Source organism: Pseudopodoces humilis, chromosome 22, assembly GCF_049639895.1.
Source record: "Pseudopodoces humilis isolate 2021_Gansu_Grassland_sample_001 chromosome 22, ASM4963989v1, whole genome shotgun sequence".
Lineage (NCBI taxonomy): Eukaryota > Metazoa > Chordata > Aves > Passeriformes > Paridae > Pseudopodoces > Pseudopodoces humilis.
In genome coordinates, this window is record NC_142221.1 from 4,207,061 (window position 1) to 4,225,576 (window position 18,516).

The following is an 18,516-nucleotide window of genomic DNA, read 5'->3' on the forward strand; positions in this document are numbered from 1 at the left end:
AGATGTAAAAGCCCTGCTGCAGCCACACTCCAGGTCAATAATAAAAGCTTCAGAGTGATGGAAAACCTGCCCTGTCAGTAATTTCTATTCCAAGAGATGTTTGTGATGATGCAGTTTACAGCACAAAGTTGTAATATTATTTTTCACACCATGCACTTTTCCATCTTTGTCTCTTGCTTAATTCCAGTTTTTTCTTTTCTTTTTTTCACAATTTTAGTTTGACACAATGGCCCCACTTGCTTTTGTAGTGTCCATCCTATGGATCATTCCAGAAATCAAAATGATTTTGCAACAATTGTCAGCAGTGCCTTTCTCTGTGACAGCTCAGAAATACTTCATGATGAGCTTCAATATGCAGGAAAGGAAAAGCGTGGTGGGTGATTTCTGCCTTTACTCGGTACCCACATAGGGAGTGGAGTCCCTTGGTCAGCTGGCTGGTGCCGCAGGGAATTGCTCTCCCTGAGCAAGGAGCAGGCTCCTGTGTGAGCCCAGGGAAAGCTCTTCTGTGCATCCCCTTCACCCACTAAATAGGGCTGTTCACTCTCCTTGGCCTGGTTAATCCTTCCTTTGCTGAGAATTCCAAAGCCAAAGCTATCAGTGTGCCAGTTCCTGTGGTTTTGGGAGCTTTTTTGATCATATATTCTTTTTCTGGAGATCGTAGCTGCTGAAATTTTATTGCCTGAATCCTTTAGCTTCTGTTCAATCGCTTTTGGAAAAAAAGGAAAAACTTCCAACCCTCGGGGCTGTAGAGGAAAGCTTAGGAAAATGAACCCTAAATGCCTTGGCATTCAGACCAATAAAGACAGCCTGGCATCAGTTGTCATGTAAATAACAAGCTTGTAAAACAAACACTGCACATTCCAGCGGTTCTGTTTGTTAAATCTGCTTCTCCTGCAGTCTGGACTGGGACCTGGTGCCAGCCTTTCCTGACCAGCAGAGCACCAGCACCATCCTCCTCGTCTTCCTCCTCAGAAATGCAAGTTTGGAAACAACTTTTCAATGCTGGGAGCAGCAGTAGGAGCCCTGAAGATGAGCCCGATGCTTCTCAGGGATTTTCCTGGAAAGCAGTTCCCTGCTCTCTGCATGGGCCCTGCCTCCACTTGGACAGGTAAGTGGATGCTTTGGCACGTGGGGCTGGATTTCCCATTTACCTTCACACACCAAGGAAGGTAAATCCACGTCCTTGCTGGTGAAAAGGACTTTTTCTGCGATATGTTGAACTTAATTATACCATTTTATGCAGAAGATGTTAATCTAAATGTAACCAAACTGCTGGGGGTCACTATTTCTGAAGTCTGTGTCAAGCTTGCCAGGGGTTAAATGTGGTAAACTCTTATTTCCTGCCCAGAGCTGGTTTATTTTTGTAACACAGGAGTTTTCAGTAAGTTTGTACTGGAAAAGTGCTTGGCTAAGGCTTTTACTGGTGAAAACAGACCAAAAATGCTTTGCTCAGATTTTTACTGGCATCAGTAGATGAAATGCTTTCCTCAGTTTTATGCTGCAAGCAAATATATATTGATAACTAAATGAACTCCTGGATTAATTAAAACACACCATACATTCCAGCAGAGAAACAGAGCATTCATCCCTAGAAATATTTACATGAGAAGATGATGGTTTCAGTCTGTAATAGCCAGAGTGTGTGTACACGTCCTGTACACAGCCTGTGGGGAGGCTGGGGCTGGGCAGAGCTGAGGCAGGAGGCTCAGCCAGATGCACTCTGGGCAGGGATCTTGTTTGGATAGCTGATACCATATTTAGAACATACATAAAATAACTGAAAGAGAAAGAAAGATGTCCTCTGGTATTGCACCATATTAGAAATGGCAAGGAGTACGACACTGACTCTCTTAGCTGCATTGTCCAAGAGAGCAAAGTTTATTATCCTTAATCTTCTTTTAAAGACATGTTCAAGAAAGTCCAAGAGGTAAAATTCTCATTGGTCATTAAAGCAGCACATCACCTTCATTGGTTAAGAGAAACACCACCCCTTGACTGTTTCCTAAACACCACCTGCTAAGATTGTTGTCCTTCATCAAGGACTGTTTGGATTCTTTTTTGTGCTTTCTCAGGCCTGAGTGAGAAGCCTGTGTGACTTAGTTTTACACAGACTCTGTGCTCTCTGCTTTCAGCATCTATACTTTGGCTGCTGCAAAGTGCACCAGGGTTTTGGGGTCTAAGTGCTATTTGGAGGAGGATCAGAGACTAAGTGTCCCATCCATCTCCACTGGGTCTCAGGTTCTCAGGGTGTATTTGCTGCCCACAGAACCTCACTGGCAGCTGTTGGAGCTGTGTGTTCCTCATGCCCTCCCCAACAGCACTCGTCCAAGCAGCAGTTGTCTCCAAACCTTTTGTCTTTTCCTTCTAAACCATCTTTGTGTCCTTTGGTTTCAGCATGAGGGCTGGGACCTGCTGGCCATCCTCTCTAGAGTGCTCAGTCCCCAGGGCTGTGCTGGGGAGGAGGATATTCCAGGCTGCAGCTGGAAGCAGGAGGAGGAGGAGGAAGGGCAGAGGGCTGATACTGTCAGTGTCACAACTGGGGTGTGCAGTGCCAAGTGCCAGCGCTTATCCAGCGATCTGTCACCCCACCCCTGTCACCCCAGCAGAGAGGGACACCATGGTGAATTCAGCAGTCCCCGGGGCAGTGTGGGAAGGCAGGGAGGCAGCAGTTTGCTGCACAAACTCGACAGCAGAACCTAGCATGAAGTGCAATTACTGCTGGTTCCAAGAGTAAAAGCATCCCTGTTAACACCCCACTTACTCCATGCTCAAGGATTGCATGGGGGGAATGCAAATCTCACCTACCAGCAGACACCTTCCTGCAAGGAAGCCTTGAGAAAACAGAAATCGTCCAGAATACTAAAATTGAACACTACTTTTTCTTATAAAACTTCCTCAAAGTTTAGTTTCACCAGGCCAGACTGCAGAAATCCAGATTGTGTCTTAATTTATTAAAACATCCCACGATTTAAAATTGCTCAGAACTCCCAGTGCCAGGATGGTCTGCAAGAGTTATCCTTCCCATCAAACTTAGGGGATCCAGATAAAAAAAGAAAGTAGAAGTTGTGAATTTGAACAAGGGAAGCCTCTTTTGCATTCTGATGCTTTTTTCCCTATGCCTGACAAAATTCCCCAGATTTTTAGAATTTCATAAGAAAACAAAAGAACTCAACACCACAAAGTCTCAAATTTCCAGTGTCACTCCAAATTCCCAAATTTTACAGCCGATTTCCAAGCCTCCCGGTACTGAGGGAGCCGAAGAGCCGAACTCCGGCTGGAGAGCCACGGTTTAAGCGGGGAAATAAGGCTTGGGAGCAGGAGCGGCTGCCTTGGCAGGGGAAGGGGAAGAGCAGCCGCTCCGAGCGCTCCCAGCTCGGGGCTCGCTGCCGGCTGGGGCACGAAGCTGTTCCGCGAGTGCCATCCAGGGGACGAGAGCTGCACTTCAGCTGCTGCTCGGGGAGAGGAGGGGGTTGAAGCGTGACTGGCTGGGGGTGTGGGTGTTAAAGAAGAGGAACCGACCGAAGCGAGGTGCTTAAAACTTTGCGAGCCACACCCGGGTTCAGCCGGTGCGCAGGGCGGGGATAGGAGTGGAATTAACAAATTGAGAAGCGCCAGGAGTTTGGGAAGGGACCAGAATCTTCACAGCAGGTCTAAAAATGCTAATTACAGAACCACAGGATCACTTAGGGTAGAAAAGACCTCCAAAATCATCGAGTCCAGCCTTGTCACCCAGACTAGAGCTCTGAGAGCCGCGTTCAGGCGTTCCTTGGACGACTCCAGCAATGGTGACTCCAAACCTCCCTGGGCGACCCCTTCCAACGGTGGTGGTAATTTAGGTGGATCCAGTTTGTGTGAGCCTCTCCCCGGGACCCCTCTGCTGTGTCTGGGGGTGGAGAGAAACCCCAGTGACATCTCGGTCCCTGTCCCCGAGTGCTTCCCAAACCTCGGCACTTACGGCTTGGGAAAAGCCTCGCAGGGAGAACCCATCCTGCTGTGTGCCCATCACCGGCTGGGGACCGCCGGCTGTTTAAAACACGGCCATGCTTGTGAAGGAGCAGCCGGGAAATACAATTTCCTCATCATATAAATCAGTGTTGGGGTGTGTGTGTGGGGAAACCTGGTTTTAACCGCCTGGTTTTAACAGGAGTTGGCTGTGGGATGGGAGGGCAGGGCCCGGGGGGCACGGAACGGGGATCGCGGGGCTCACCTTGATGATGAGCGGGTTCCGCAGCATGCTGAGCCGGACCAACCCCAGCCGCTCGTTCTCCGTGCCCGGGCCCGCCTCGGCCAAGCTCATCGGCCGCCGCCGGGGCCCCGCTCTGCCGCCCGCCATGGCGCGGGGGACGGTCCCGGGCCGGGGGTCTCCCGGCGGTCGCAGTCCTTGTCCTGGTGCCGGGAGGGGGAGGGTCTCGGCTTTCCCGGTGCCGGGGCTCTCTCAGCGGTCCCGGTCCCGATCTCGGGGGTCTCTGGACGGCCCCGGTGCCGGGGTTCTCCCACCGAACTCGCGGCGCGCGCGGCGGCGTCCGTCTCCAGGCAACAGGCGGTGCGCCGCTCTCATGGGTCCGGCTGGGGCCGCTTCCGCCGGGGGAACGGATGAGCCGGGGGCGGGGTGCGGGGGGGGCGGCGGCGGGGGCTGACACCGCGTGGAAGTAGCGGGAGGCCCGGCGGGGCGGGGACGGCGTGGACGCTCCGTGAGGAGGCTCCGTGAGGGGCTGCGGGTTCCTCACACCCCGGGACCGCCGAGAGGTCTGTGGGTGCGCTGGGAGTTTCCTTCGGTAGCCCCGGAGCGACGTGATCCGGGCCGGCCGCATACGCGTGCTCAGCCGGGGTTCCTTGGTATCTGGGCCTAGGGGCGAGCTGTGGTTTGAGATCCGCAGAGCCTTTGGGGCCGCTCGTTCCTCTCGGTGGCGGGGAGGGGATGCTCGGGGCCGGCCGGCGGTGCGAACTGCCCTGGGGATGCGAAATTCAAGGGCGCGTGTTTCAGACGCGACTGGGGTGTTGCGGACTGAGCGTTTATGTGCTGGATGTAGAAAATGTGCTAAAAATGCTTCTTGCTTGCGCTGTGTGACTGAATTCTGCAGGAATTGCCCTGTCCTGGGATAGAGCCGGCATGGCTGAGCTCGGCCCATCAGGAACGTCTAATGAAAGAATTTTGGGTTTAGTGCTGATGGGTCTCGTATTTCTTTGTTGCTTTTTGCTTGCTGCTATTTCACTGCTGAAAGCTGAGTTGAACACAAGAATCAGACGTTGCTTAGTCATTCAAAATCAAAGCTAATAGTTACTAAATTTATTAAAATGGTTTTTTTGTAGGAAGGCTGGGGGAAGCTGTGATGCACATCTGTTTGACGAAGAAGGCATCAGCTTTTCCTAGGTACTTTACAAAACTAACTGGATTAAAAAGTAAGAGTCTAAGACAAAACTGAGTTTTTAATTGTTAAGGTTTTGGGTGGGTTTTATGCTTTTTGTTGGTTTTTTTTTGGGGGGGGTGTAGTTTTAAAAAAAAACGGTGTATAAATGACAACACTTCAATAAAACTCCTCTCTTTTACTTAAGAGGGAAAATAATGAAAGGCAAAGCACATTCAGATTATTTTGAAGTCCAGGATTTTGTCAAGAAAAAGAAGAGGAAACACAACGATTCCAACAACAAAGATAAAAATGCTGAAATTGTGGAAGATCCAGAGCTTGGCCACGCATCCCAAGTGCTCTTTGAAGATGCACCAGTGGAGGACAGGAAAAAGAAGAAACTGAAGAAAAAGGATGAGAAGCAGCAGGCTTTGATAGAGAATTACTTTGGGACTGTGGAACATGAAATCAGCAATGGGACTGGAACAGCTGATTCCCCGAGGAAGAAGAGGAAGAGGATGGGTCAGGACAGCACTGATGAGCTCAGCGATGTCACCTGTGTTCCTGAGAATCAGGACTGCCAGGAGGGTGCTGCTGATTATGCTTGTTCTAAAAAACCCAAGAAGAAAAAGAAAGAAAAGCAGCCTGAAGTGGATCAGGTGTGTGAGCTGTCTCCCTCTGAGGAGCACAGCAAGGGCCACAAAGAGAAACCCAAAAAGAAGAAGAAGAGGAGAGAGGGCAGTGCCCAGGACGTGCAGGAGGACACGGATGGAGCAACTGAGCAGCCGCCCTTAGAGCAGGACAGGGGGTGGCCTTCAGATGAGGATGGAGGCTGTGATGCTGCTTCTGCCATCAGTGAGGTCTCTATGGAGCTCCCTGCTGATTTTTCTACACCCAGTAAAGCAGCTGATAGAGCTAAAAAGACTCCAGTACGTGCTAAAAAGGCATATAAGAGCAGCACTTTTGTCGAGGAAGGAAGCTCTTCAGAGTCTGATGTGATGTAAGTTCAGGTTTTGTTTGTGGGGTTTTTTTTCCTTCTTCCACTCCCCAAATACATACTCCCCTTTCATGTTATTGGGGTTCCAGGTTTTTCTTCATTCTGCTTTTTTGTGTGTTTTAAAGAAAGACTTTAACATCATGCATGCTGTGTAAGTTCAGAGTTTTCTTGTGGTGATCCAATAACAATTTTTAAGAGTACTTCAGTATAGGCTCTTTTCTCTTCTTTAAAAACTATAGCTATGGAAATAATTGATGTGCAAACAATTCACATCTAAAAAAAAGAAAAGTGGGGAAAAGAGAAAAGGATTACATTTGTTAAACTTGATATTTATTGTCCACATGTGCATTTTAACCAAGCAGCTAGTAAGGTCAGCTAAACAATTGAATGTTCTGTGCAAGTAAATGCTGGTGTAAGTAGTTCTTGATGCCTTTACAGTGTCTAGAACACAAAAAAGGAGCACTAATAAGACACAGATGGAAAAAATCTGTGCCAGTGGTAGCAAGAGATATTTTTTCAGTATGCCCAAGTGTGAGAGTTCTGTGGATTTTCACAACTTCAGAAAGCTCCTTGATTACTGTAAGTATAGAAATTTGGTAATAAATTACAATTATTGAATTATGTTAAAAGGTTAGAAATGCAAGGCAGTGGATGTGTGAAGCATTTTTTGTTCTGTAATCAATGAATATGTTCCTTCTTTCAGTGGTAATCTCTGGTTTGGCATTCTAGTGGTGTATTTTATTTTATGCTTTGTTTTTCAATACCAGGACACCAAAAGCCTCAGCATCATATATAAAGAAGAAGCAGAAGCAGCAAGACAATTCTTTTGCTGAATTGGCAGCCTCTGATGAGGTCAGTGTGGATGGTGAAGAAGGCCTGGACCCTGCCAGAACTTCATTTGTGGATTTGGATACTGCAAGACAAGAACTAGAAGAGTTTATTCCTCATGTGAAGAATATATCAGACAATTCAATCAAGAAAATGTCTGGAAGAGACCTAACAAGGTTTAAGGAGTTTAAAAAACAGGGTGAGCTGTCTGAAATCCTTTTGCAGTGAGGAGGGACTGTGCAGCTGTGCTAATGTTTGGACAGAGGGAAAAGTTTCTTGTGTTGTCTGTTGCACCCACAGAGTCTGGTTCACTTCATTCCAGTGACATATTTTCTGTTTCTCTGTTATGTAGCATCTGCTTCCACATTGGCAAATTTCAGTTGGAACTTGTGTGTTAATTACTGATTCCCAGCTGGTTTTGTCTCTTTCAATTTTCTCTTTTCCCCTCTGAATTTGTTGATACCTGAGCTAAAACCTGAGATGTGCAAGAGATGGTACTTGGGGTTTGACTTGGCTTTTTTTAATCTTTCTCTATTTTAGGTATTGCTGTCAAGTTTGGCAGATTTACCCAGAAGGAAAATAAACAAATCCGGAAAAATGTTGAAGAGTTCTTATCACTTACTGGAGTGGACAGTGCTGAAAAACTTCTGTTTACCTCGAGATATCCAGAAGATAAAGACACCATCCATCACCTGAAAATAAAACATAATTTTTGTGAAAAAATCTGTGAGTATTTAAGTTCATCCTCAGACAGCTGAATGTTGCATTCTACAAACTGGTGATATTGTGGTGTATTTTGTAAAATAATTTTTATGGACAAGTAGGGATGTTGCTAAATTTGGTAAAAGAAGGACCTGCTGACATGGTGTAGTTGAAATCTGCACAGTCCACTGTTTTTATTATCTGGTCTCAAACACCAAGAGTTTAGAGTTAAAACATGGTCAAGACCAGTAAAGACTTCTAGACCTGCATTTGGGCTTTATGGCTTTAAGTGCATTATTTGCTAAACTATAATTGAGGTTACTGATGGCAGCTGTGAGTGATTGGTAAGTTCTGTCTGAAATTGTCACCTGTTCTTAGATCACATAAATAGGTGGCAGGTGACTGAGTAGGGTGGAAGAAATTGAGCCATGTCAGTTTTCCAAGACATGGGGATCTACCAGGAGCTTTATTCTGTGTGTTTAGTGACATCATCTCAGGCAAGGCAGAGTAAAGGGCAGCCCGTCGTGGATCAGGATTCTGGGATCAAACTAGTTTTGTGGTTATTTCAGAAACACAGTCCTTCCCTCTGCATCAGTGCATTTGCCTGATAGTGACTTTCATTCCAGTCTGAGACTTTGCTCCTGATCTGGTAGGATTTGGCAGAAAGTCTGATGAGTGTTCTGTGCCTTGCAGTCCCCTCTGCTGGGCACTGCTGACCAACAATGAACCAACCAAGGTCATGTGTTCCAGGGATTGATCTCTGTGGATCTTCCCTTCAGCAGAGATTTTCACTTGGCTTTTGCTGGGTGCCCCCAGTGCCTGCATTTCCCAGTTGGAGCAGTCTGGAAGCACCCAGTGTCTCCTCAGCCTCCTGCCTGGTGGCTGTCTCACATCTCTCTTTTAATGGGAGCGTTCAGCATGACAGTTAAATTTTAATCACACCTGGATCAAATGCATAGCCAGTCCATGCAGTTTGTAGCTGGTGAGTGGAAAGAATCTGTTGTTGACAGCACAGTGATGAATATGTGTGGTGTTGGGTATTTGGGTTTGTTTCATTTTGGCCTCACCACTGTGAGAAATTATTGTTAAAAATGATCCTTTACCTTCCAGCTGAGGGCATTCCCCGGCCCTGGAGACTGGTATATTATCGAGCAAGGAAGATGTTTGACCCAAATAATTACAAAGGAAGGTAATGGAATACTTTAAAAGTATTTCTGAGTGCTAACATCAGTCTGTGTTGATTATTTGTAAATTAAAAATGGATTCAAATAAAGATCATCTCTCCCATTTGTGCCAGTTACTGTGACTTAATTGATAGTTCATTTTCCTTTATTGATTCCTCTGTTCTAAAATGTGACTTGAAGTGATAGTGATGATTAACATTGATCACCTGCAGATGTTACAGCTTTTTAGGAGATTGAAATGGTTTGAATTTACAACTGAAGCTGTGCCCATTTCCCCAACCAGGTATACTATGGAAGAAAAAGAACAATTAAAGAAGTATCAAGCTCTGCATGGCAATGATTGGAAGAAGATTTCTGAGTTGATGTCCCGTTCTAACCTCTCAGTTGCTATGAAATTCTCTGAAATCAAGTCAGGTATGTAATTTTAAGAAAAACAGTTAATTTTGTGTAATATTATTTGAACTGTACGATGTAGGTACGCTAAACATAAAGTCCTTCAACTATGGGATTTTTAATTAATTAATTTCTGGTGGTCCTCTTCTTCACACCACTGATTGCATTTTCATGTGGAAAGGATAAGAAAGATCTCTGAAAGAAAATGGGAAAAAAAGTGGAACAAATATAACTACTAACAGAACTGACATCTAAAAAAGATTTCATGGGGAGGGCAGAATGAATTTGGCAGTGAGGTTTAGAAAGGTAAAAACTGGGGATCAGACTGTTCTTTAGTGTTCAGGCTGAACTCTCAAGTCTGGTATGCAGAAGAGTTTCTAGGACATGTGTTAAGAAGCTGTTACTATAAGTAAAAATCATGGAAAGTGAAACATTTGCTCTTTTGCCTTTTTTTCCCCTAATTATTTATGATAAATTATGCCTTAACCTAGTGGGTTTTCAATTTTAGCTATCAACTATGGTGCTTGGACAAAGGAGGAGACCCAGAGGTTAATGAGCGCAGTGAAGGAAGTGCTGAGGAGAAAACTGAACACAGAAAATCCAAGTTCTCTTTCCTCACTGGAACAGTCAAACGTGGATCCCTGGATCGACCGTGAGAAACTGTACCAGTCACTGCCATGGACTGAGATTGAAACCAGAGTGGAAAGTCGATATTGGAGACAATGCAAACAGAAATGGTGAGGGCTTGGACTAAACTGAGATAGTAAAATGTGTTCTGGGGTGTATTTATTCAGCAAAACCTGTGTTTTGTACCATGATGATTCTTTGGTAGGATAGGTAAGAGATTGTAGAGCATAGAAAAGGCATTGCAGATGTGTCTGGGACAAATAACTCCTTGCTAGCTGCAGCAAGTTTTCTGTTTGATGTGATAGCAAAGCCTGATTTCTGCCTGGTGTGCTGAGGCCTGAGTTGGCTTACATGATGAACCCTGAGCATTGTGACTAACACCAGCAGTATTACTTAGCTAAAAATAGATGATAGAGACTCTTATGCCTTCTGTTTAACACCAAACTAGCTGCTTCAGAAACTTTCATGTAACCTTGTGTAGTTGTCTGCAAGAATTGTATAATTTTAAGAAACTTTCCCTACTGACAGGAATAGCAGCTTGTTTGTAGGGTATTTTTGGGAAAACCCTGCTAGCCAAGGCCTAGGTCCTGGCCAGGCCTTGGCCCCTGCTGGTTGGGAAGTGTGATATCAGATCCTGGTGTTTCTGTGCTAAAAATATTATCAAGTCAATTTGACTTGATGATTTGGGCCTATAAAAGCTGGACCCACTTTTAGGGTGAATGTGGAGACCTCACCTAGGGTCGGGCACACTGTGTAGGATTTACCAATTGCTGGGAAGAGTTCTTCAGGTCCTGGGTGTGAAATGGGGCTCCCCAGTGACAGGATCTGTATAATGGTAAAATACTGAGGCAATTGGTGATGTATCTTTCTCAATCACTATCCTTTCTCTCATATAGTAATGATTAGTGCATTCCCTTACTTATTTTTGCTTGTTGCTAAAGCCAAGTGTGTAGTTTTATTGAATGTATCATTTTACTTTTTTGTAGCCTTAGTATTTATAGTAAAATAAGACAATTCTTTCCATTGGTGACTGTGTCCTTTCAGTCCCCCCTGTCACTTGCAGAACACTGCTTCTCTGTGACAGCAGCAGCATCTTGATGCTTGAAATTTCTTGAAATGATAGAAACCTGCTTTTTTATGTTTTCAAAGGAATTCGATTTTAACAAGCAAGTTGAACAGACAGCAGCAGTTGCACAGAGGGACCAATGGATTAAAGGCCAAGATCAATCTTATTAAAAGGTACAGTTCTGAGCACTGGGATGTTTTTGTATCTCCCACTGTTTGAGCTGTGTTAATAAAAGTTTGGAGGGTGAGAACAGCCTGCTTGCAGCTTGATAAATGTTTTGCAATCATTTCCCTGGACAAAATGTCCTGTAATTTCTGACTGGGGGAGCTTGGAGCACTGAATTATGTCCTGATTTCTGCCTGCAAACTGCTTCCGTCTCACATTCACAGGTTGTATGAAACAAAAGCAGAGGATGCCAGTGAAATAAACTGGGATGAACTCAGTAGTGCTATTGGGTAAGCTTCCTTTTCCTCTTTTTATGGATACAAAGGGTAGTTAAAGCAGATGAATCAAAGTTCTGATACCTTTACAACTGGAAGAAATGTTCAGTCTGGAGACATTACAGTTCAATGTCCTAGAATAGCACTGAGTAGGAAGCCAAGATATGAAACCCATAGCATTCCAAATACTGGAGTGTTGTGTATCTGTGCTTGTAGGTGTTAATCAACTAATGGGAAAAATTATGATTTTATATTATGGATTAATTATTTGAATTAACCCTTTCTACCTAAATCTAAGCTAGGGTTTGACTGGTATCACTCTCAGGAAAGGATAACTCAGTAACAAGCTTTCTCATAGTTCCTTGCACCACTAATTCTTTGAACTCTTCTCTTTGCAGAGATGTTCCTAGATCCTATGCTCAAGCAAAGTTTTATAGGCTAAAAGTGTCCTCTGTCCCTTTATGGAAGAGAAAGACTTTTTCTGGTCAGTATGCCAACTATTTGTATGGAGTACATAAGGCTTTGGCTTGAATCTCAGAGGATACATATTCTGGTTCATTTTTTTCCTAATTGGTTAAAATCTTAGGCTTTATACTTTACTAAATGCTTTCTTTATAACTTTCAATGTCCTCTTTGTGCAAGTGCTTATGAACCTGTTCTTTTTAATATCTTGGCTTGAAAAGTTTTAAGACTCTGCATTTAAATTTCTCTGCATGTTTGTGTTGTGTCTGATCTCCCTGCATCCCCTGTGATCAGAACAATACAGACATTCTGTGCATTTAACACTGACAACATAATTTCTGTCTGTGAGATGCTGTTCCTCTGCAGATCCAATTAAAACTACTTTTTTTTTTTCCCCTCTAGAAATTATTGACTATCTGTATGAAAAGAAGCTCCCAGAACTTGAAGAAAAACTAAGGAAAGAAGAGAGTAAAGGCCATAGTTTTGACAATTCAGTAGCCAGTCAGCAGCAGCAGATTTTCCGACTCAGTGACATTTTTGACTCCAGTGAAGAGAGTGATTAGTTGATTGTCCTAAAAGCAATGCCTAATTTGCATATTTAACTGCAAATGGGTCTGGTTGAAAGTGGGTACAGCTCACCACCTGCAAGTATCCAAGCTGATAATGGGAAAAGTCAGGACAGGCACCTCTGAGTGTCTTGTTTCATCTTGAAGATGGAGTTGAAACAGAGCTTTTGTGCCACTTTTTATTTAATTTAACTCTGATTTTAGAAGTTTTCATGTAAGCATCCAAGCTGCTTTTTAAAAGTCTCAAAATACTTTTTCTGTGGAGTTGAAAACTGCTGTTTTCCCTTTATGAATGAGCTTGGTTTTAAGAACTTTATTTTTTTTTTAAATTAATGAGATTGGAAAAAGGTTTTCAGTTTGCTTTTAAATCTCTTTAATAATCAAGTCTTAAGACATCTGTGTTGATGAAAACGGCACAACTTTTGAGTTGGCTTTTTTTTAAACAGGTGTCTTATTCTTAAAAGCAACTGATTTTCTTTTTGATGCAGACTTACATTTTTCCCACCCCTTCTAGAGAAAAAGGACTTTTGTACATTACTATTCATCATTTCATGCTGAGCAAAACAAAAAATTTAAAATGTTGTAATTAATATTTGGAATTACTGAGACAAAACAGTGTGTATATATATATTTATGTATGCATACATATTTTTATTTTGCCAAGGAGAATTTCTACCATTTAATAAGAAAATTAAGCAATAAGATGGAGGTTGTACTCATGTTTTGTAAGATATTTTTAACTCTGTGCATAAAGTGATTATTTGTAAATGGACTGAATTAATGTAAAAAAACCCAAAAGTATGTTAGTGTGTTTTAAGAGAGATGGGGACTTCAGCTGGCTTTTCTTTCTAATGCTGTTTATTCCACAGCTTAGGTTACAGCAGGGGGTCATGGGCTGGCCTACAGCTGCTGGCTATAGGCAAGCCCTGTGTCCTGAAGCCCCTTTGGTTCAGGTTACAATGTATTAATCTCTTTCTGTACATATTATTACATAACAACCAATCAGCTTCATACACAATACCTTTACATTTACATATATCCTATCAAAACTGCCAGAATTAGCATACTATGTTAGTGACTAACCAACCATCTGAGTTAGCAATTCCATGTTAAACTTTAAAACTTGTTATGCACTGGAAAATTCTTTTTGCTTTGGTAAAAAACACCTTTGTCTGCTTATGCTTTTTTACTTGGTTGCAAACATGCTTTGAAGACCACTTAACTTGTTGGACTTTTAGCCATAAAACCCCTCCTAACTGACTAAACCTTCCAACTTGACTGAACCTTTGTTCTCTCAGCTGTTTCAGCAACAACTATCCCTAAAAATATCTTTATATATATTAAAGCTTGCTTTCATTTCTAAACAACCTTCTGCTAAGCATTCACATGGTTATAAATGAAATCAGGATTTGACAGCTAGATTTATTGAGTTAACAGCAGTTTAATTAGAAATGAATACAATTTAGTGAATTGAATAATAATTTGGTATAAGAAAATACAATTTAGTAAAAGAATACAATTTAGCAAAAAACCACAATTTATATATGTAATTTGCCAGTAATTAAGCATGATTAATAAATAAGCAAAACTGACTGGGGTATGGAGAGGGCTTCTCATCCCACCTCACATACAAAACAAAGCAATTCAAACAAAACTTATATACTATATGCTTATACATATTCCTTAATATTTCCCATAAGTCTCCTCCTATTTCTGATTCTTTAATTTTATGTCACTGTTCTTCATGGCACGTGCCTCACTTGTTGCTAGGGGGGCTTCAGTCTTTTGGTGGTCTTTGGATGAAGGCTTACACTCATCCTCATTGTCCTCTGGATAACCTCACAGGTTGCACATGTGTAATAAGCATTGTGTTATGTAAGTAAACATTATGTTCCACTAATTAGTCTTACATTTTATAATTTTCAGGCCCTCTGCCTAAAGTCATTCCAACTTTATCCATCTCAAGGTTGATTTTTGTCTTGGGACTTATCTCAAAACTACATCCTGTTCCTTAATTTTAACATGTAACATCTGTAAAGGGGTGCATCGTCCTTATAGCACTGATTCCCTTGATTGCTTCTAATAATAACTTTCCAAATAGTTAAAATTTAGTTAGCAAGAATCATTTCCATTTATTACAACATCCATAAAACTTTTCTGTTCAGTTCTTATCCTTCCCAATACTGTGTAAAGTCTTTGTATGGCTTGTTTGTATTTCCCATATGATGCACTAGACAGTAATGCAAGAAGACTTGGTCCCTGCTTTTTCAGAGTCATTCTGATAAGTGACAACTTCCCTCTTCAATTCTAATAATCATCATGGAAAATCCAGAGCTTTCAATAGTTTGAAATAAAGGTCCTGTTGGAGGGTCTGGAAGGTGACATATAGCAAGGGCTTTAAAAGTAGAACTTTCCATATTTAACTCTGTCTGGCATTAGTCCCTCTGAAGATAGGAAGCACCGGGATTTTTATGAGACAGGCAGGACCTTCTCTGCAATCAGGTACTCCTTTGAGGGTAAAGTTTTCCAGCCAGGAGATGAAATGGGATGGGTGGAAGGAAACACACTACTTCCACTTAGGTCTCTGTGTTGCTTCATGGGTCTGAAGGTGTTAAAATCCAAAAAACTTGAATTTCTGAATCTAAAAAGTTTGTGTTTTTCAAGAGGTTTTTTTTTCCTGGAAAATGGAGATGCTCTAAATTCCTTTCAGGCAAGAGCACAAACGATGCCTGGTTGTAGAGTTTGTACGGTAGATCTTGTAGAAATAAACTTCTACCTCCATGATGCCATTTATTTTATTCTTTGCTGTAAAAGAAAACATTTGTGGCTGGGTGGAATGCACCTCACTTTGAAGAGAGAAGCAGCAATGTTTTTTTGAGCAAAAAGAATAATTTATCGAAGTTCAATAAATTTGATGGAATTTAATACAGTTTTAACAGTGCTTCACCAAGGTTCAGTATGTTTGACTGCATGGAAGAAACATACAAAGGAAAACTGAGTTAAAATCACATGATTCACAAAGAGTTTTGGAGGCACAAAGGCTAAGAAGGACCCTCTATTTGACTCCTGAGGTTCAGAATGGACTCCCTTCCTAACTCCTGAGGGAGAAGCGTGGGTGCAGCTGGATCCAGGCTTAGTGACAGATCCAATCAGTGCTTTATATATGTAAAGTTTATCATTAATACTGAGTAGCCCCATGAATCAGTGGTATTTCATTTGTACTAATTCAGCTGCTTGGTAAGCTGATACTTACCAAGGATCTGGTGTGGGTAAGGGATCTCTTGCCCTTGGCAGAGAAGGACCTCGGGGTCAGGCTCAGGTAAGGGGATCCCAGACCTTGAGAGGTTTCCCTGCTTCAGGGCATTCCCCTGGTATCCAATCTAGCTGCAATTCAGAGTGATTAGGGTGAATTGGTGCCTGTTAATCAGCAAGATTGTACAGACAAGATCGATGCCTTTGTTTCAGCTCTCCTATCTCATTCTCCACTCTCATTATCTTGCATGTTTGGGCTTCAAAACCAGCTTTCAAAATATTTTTCCGAGGTGCTTTCACTCCCTTGTCCGTGAGCCAGGAGCATTCTAGCTCAAAGGGTCATCTCAGGGCATGAGCTCCTGTTGCTCCCTGCCAGAAGCTACCCAATGAACAATCTTGCTGATGTTAAAAGCAGTTTCTCTGCTAAATATGAACAAGAAAGGGCAGGAATTGTAAACTTGGAGCCAGCACTGCGCTGGCTGCTTTGGGGAAACACAGACCTGAGCAAAGAGGCTTTCATCTCCCTGCAGTCCTGGGAATGGAGTGAGGACACTCCTTCCACTTCATCTCCTTGGGTGAGGCATGTCCAGTCTGTTTGCACAGGGGCAAATAATTGCATGTTGATTATTTCCCAGGTGCTGAATAATGGCCCAAGGAAGGAGCTTTTTCCCCTGGCCCCTGGGAGCATGGGTACAGGGAGGGAGATTTTTCAAGTGGATATTTCAGTATTATTGCAAACAGAGCAAACTGCAGAGGTTTGAAAAAAAACCAAAGAGGCTCCATGGAATGATGAAGGAAATAAAGTTGACAAAGCTTTGTGTATCAGAGTTGTTATAAATGAAATTAAAATTAGATGACTGGGTCTATTGAGTTAATAGCAATTTAATAATAAAAAAAAAAAGGAGTGAATTGAATACAAGAATACAATTTAGTGGATTGAATAGCAATTTGGTATAAAAGGAATACAATTTAGTAAAAGAGTACAGTTTAGTGAATATATTCAGATATGTATGTGAATATAGTTTGACAGTAATTAAGCATGATTAAAGCATAATCAAAACCAACTGGGGTATGGAGAGGGCTTCTCGCCCTGCCTCACATACGAAACAAAGCAATTCAAGCTAAACTTATATACTGTATGTTTATACATATTCATTAATGGTTCCTGTAAATTTCCTCCTACTTCTGATATTTAAATTTTATGTCACTGTTCTTCATGGACATGCCTCACTTGTTGCTAGGGGGGCTTCAGTCTTCTTTTTGGTGGTCCTTGGATGAAGGTTGTTCTCTGGATAACCTTACAAGTTGCATGTGTGTACTAAGTGTTGTGTTATGTAAGCAAGCATTATATTCTACTAATTGGTCTTACATTTCATAATTTCAGGCCCTATGCCTAAAATTGTTCCAACTTTGTTTACCTCAAGGTCGATTTTGTCTTGGGACATCACTTATCTCAAAATTACATCCTGTATCCTATTTTTAACATGTAACATCTGTTAAGGGCTCCATCTGCCTTGTAACACCAATTCCCTTTATTGCTTTATAATAATAACTTTCTAAATAATTACAATTTAGTTAGCACAAATCATCTCCATTTATCAGAGTGCATTATAAATAAGAGCATGACAGATCCTTCAAGTGTAAAAGCACCCTAAAAACTTGGGTGTTTTGAGCAGATGTTGTTGCTTCAGACATTTCCCATGGCCTGAGTGGTGTTACAGCACAAAACTCTTCAGCTGTGTGGTGTTATCAAAGACAGAGGAGCTCCAAGGCTGTGTTTGCAGCATTTCAAAGCTGAAGAAGCAGCTGGTGATCGAACGGGGACTTGCTTTTTTCACCCCCCTCTCCTGTAAGGTCTTAACCGAGGAGGTGGAGAAAGGTGATGCCGATATAACTTGGGTCAAAGTTAGAAGATGCTTATATGGCTTGAGGTGTAAGACACCAAGGTAACCTGAATCATAACTTTCTATACAATGCAATAGCCAGTATATTGTTAAATAGCTGCTTAATGCTTAAATAAATGGAAGCTGGCCAGGTGAATAATCTCAAAACCAAACAAGTATAGCTATACAGGGAAGCAGGAGGATGCACTAATGAGAAATTGACAAATGAAAAGCCAAGTAGCCAAAAAATGAAGAATTTAGGTTAGATCCAGGACTCAGGAATACCATAAGTGCACATGCTCTGAAGACAAAGTTGAAAAGTTCAGATGTGAGGAAGACCTTGACCCTTCATTGAAGACCCCCAAGACCACCTAAACTGGGGAGGCACAAGCACAGTATAGAACTATTTATAACCATGAGAAAACATTATGTAAATTTCCTCCGGCACGTTTACAGTGATGTTATAATGACATAGCAACATCAAGGAATACTTACTGTATAAATAAACCACAGCACTTGACAAGGGTGGGTGAGCGAGGTGGAGAAATCCCCCTCACCTCCAGCACTGCAATAAACAAATATTTGCTCCATAGACACCGGTCTATTTACTTCCAGCCGATCTTTTTCGGGCATCACTATCCTTGAGGCATTTCCCGGGCTGCACCACCGCTCAGGCCCAGCCCCGTGCCTCAGTTTCCCCAGCCGCCGCCTCTCGGGCCGTGCTGGCCCTTTAAGGCTCCTCCCGCTGGAGGCAGCGAGCGCCCACTTCCG

General features: G+C 42.7%; 2 protein-coding genes and 1 long non-coding RNA gene across 7 annotated transcripts in view; 1 reads left to right on the forward strand and 2 right to left on the reverse strand.

The window, feature by feature from the left end:
• Nucleotides 1–4,490, reverse strand: part of CFAP77 (cilia and flagella associated protein 77) — a 56,698-nt gene extending 52,208 nt beyond the window's left edge. The window contains exon 1 of the mRNA XM_088065856.1: nucleotides 4,208–4,490. Within this exon, the coding sequence (XP_087921982.1) occupies nucleotides 4,208–4,333 (126 nt within the window). The 5' untranslated portion in view covers nucleotides 4,334–4,490. The remainder of the gene's footprint in view (nucleotides 1–4,207) is intronic.
• TTF1 (transcription termination factor 1) lies at nucleotides 1,031–13,408 on the forward strand. 5 transcript variants are annotated; one of them, XM_088065853.1, is made up of 12 exons: nucleotides 1,031–1,108; nucleotides 5,311–5,371; nucleotides 5,554–6,345; nucleotides 7,110–7,369; nucleotides 7,711–7,896; nucleotides 8,983–9,061; nucleotides 9,340–9,470; nucleotides 9,958–10,186; nucleotides 11,226–11,315; nucleotides 11,532–11,597; nucleotides 11,981–12,066; nucleotides 12,447–13,408. In XM_088065853.1, exons 1-12 carry the CDS (start codon nucleotides 1,039–1,041, stop codon nucleotides 12,605–12,607), a joined length of 2,211 nt encoding a protein of 736 aa, XP_087921979.1. In that variant the 5' UTR covers nucleotides 1,031–1,038; the 3' UTR covers nucleotides 12,608–13,408. The 5 variants fall into 5 exon arrangements, with proteins under 5 accessions (XP_087921979.1, XP_087921980.1, XP_087921981.1 ...); XM_088065854.1 differs by lacking the exon at nucleotides 1,031–1,108 and adding an exon at nucleotides 3,296–3,785; XM_088065855.1 differs by lacking the exon at nucleotides 1,031–1,108 and adding an exon at nucleotides 3,297–3,785 and having other exon boundaries at nucleotides 5,311–5,400.
• Nucleotides 13,409–14,031: 623 nt separating this feature from the next.
• On the reverse strand, nucleotides 14,032–18,456 carry LOC148182671 (uncharacterized). Its single transcript, XR_015774381.1, has 3 exons — nucleotides 18,241–18,456; nucleotides 15,864–15,994; nucleotides 14,032–15,415 (listed from the first exon to the last, which is right to left on the reverse strand). It is a non-coding gene; the product is annotated as an uncharacterized LOC148182671 (long non-coding RNA).
• Between the last annotated feature and the right edge of the window lie 60 nt (nucleotides 18,457–18,516).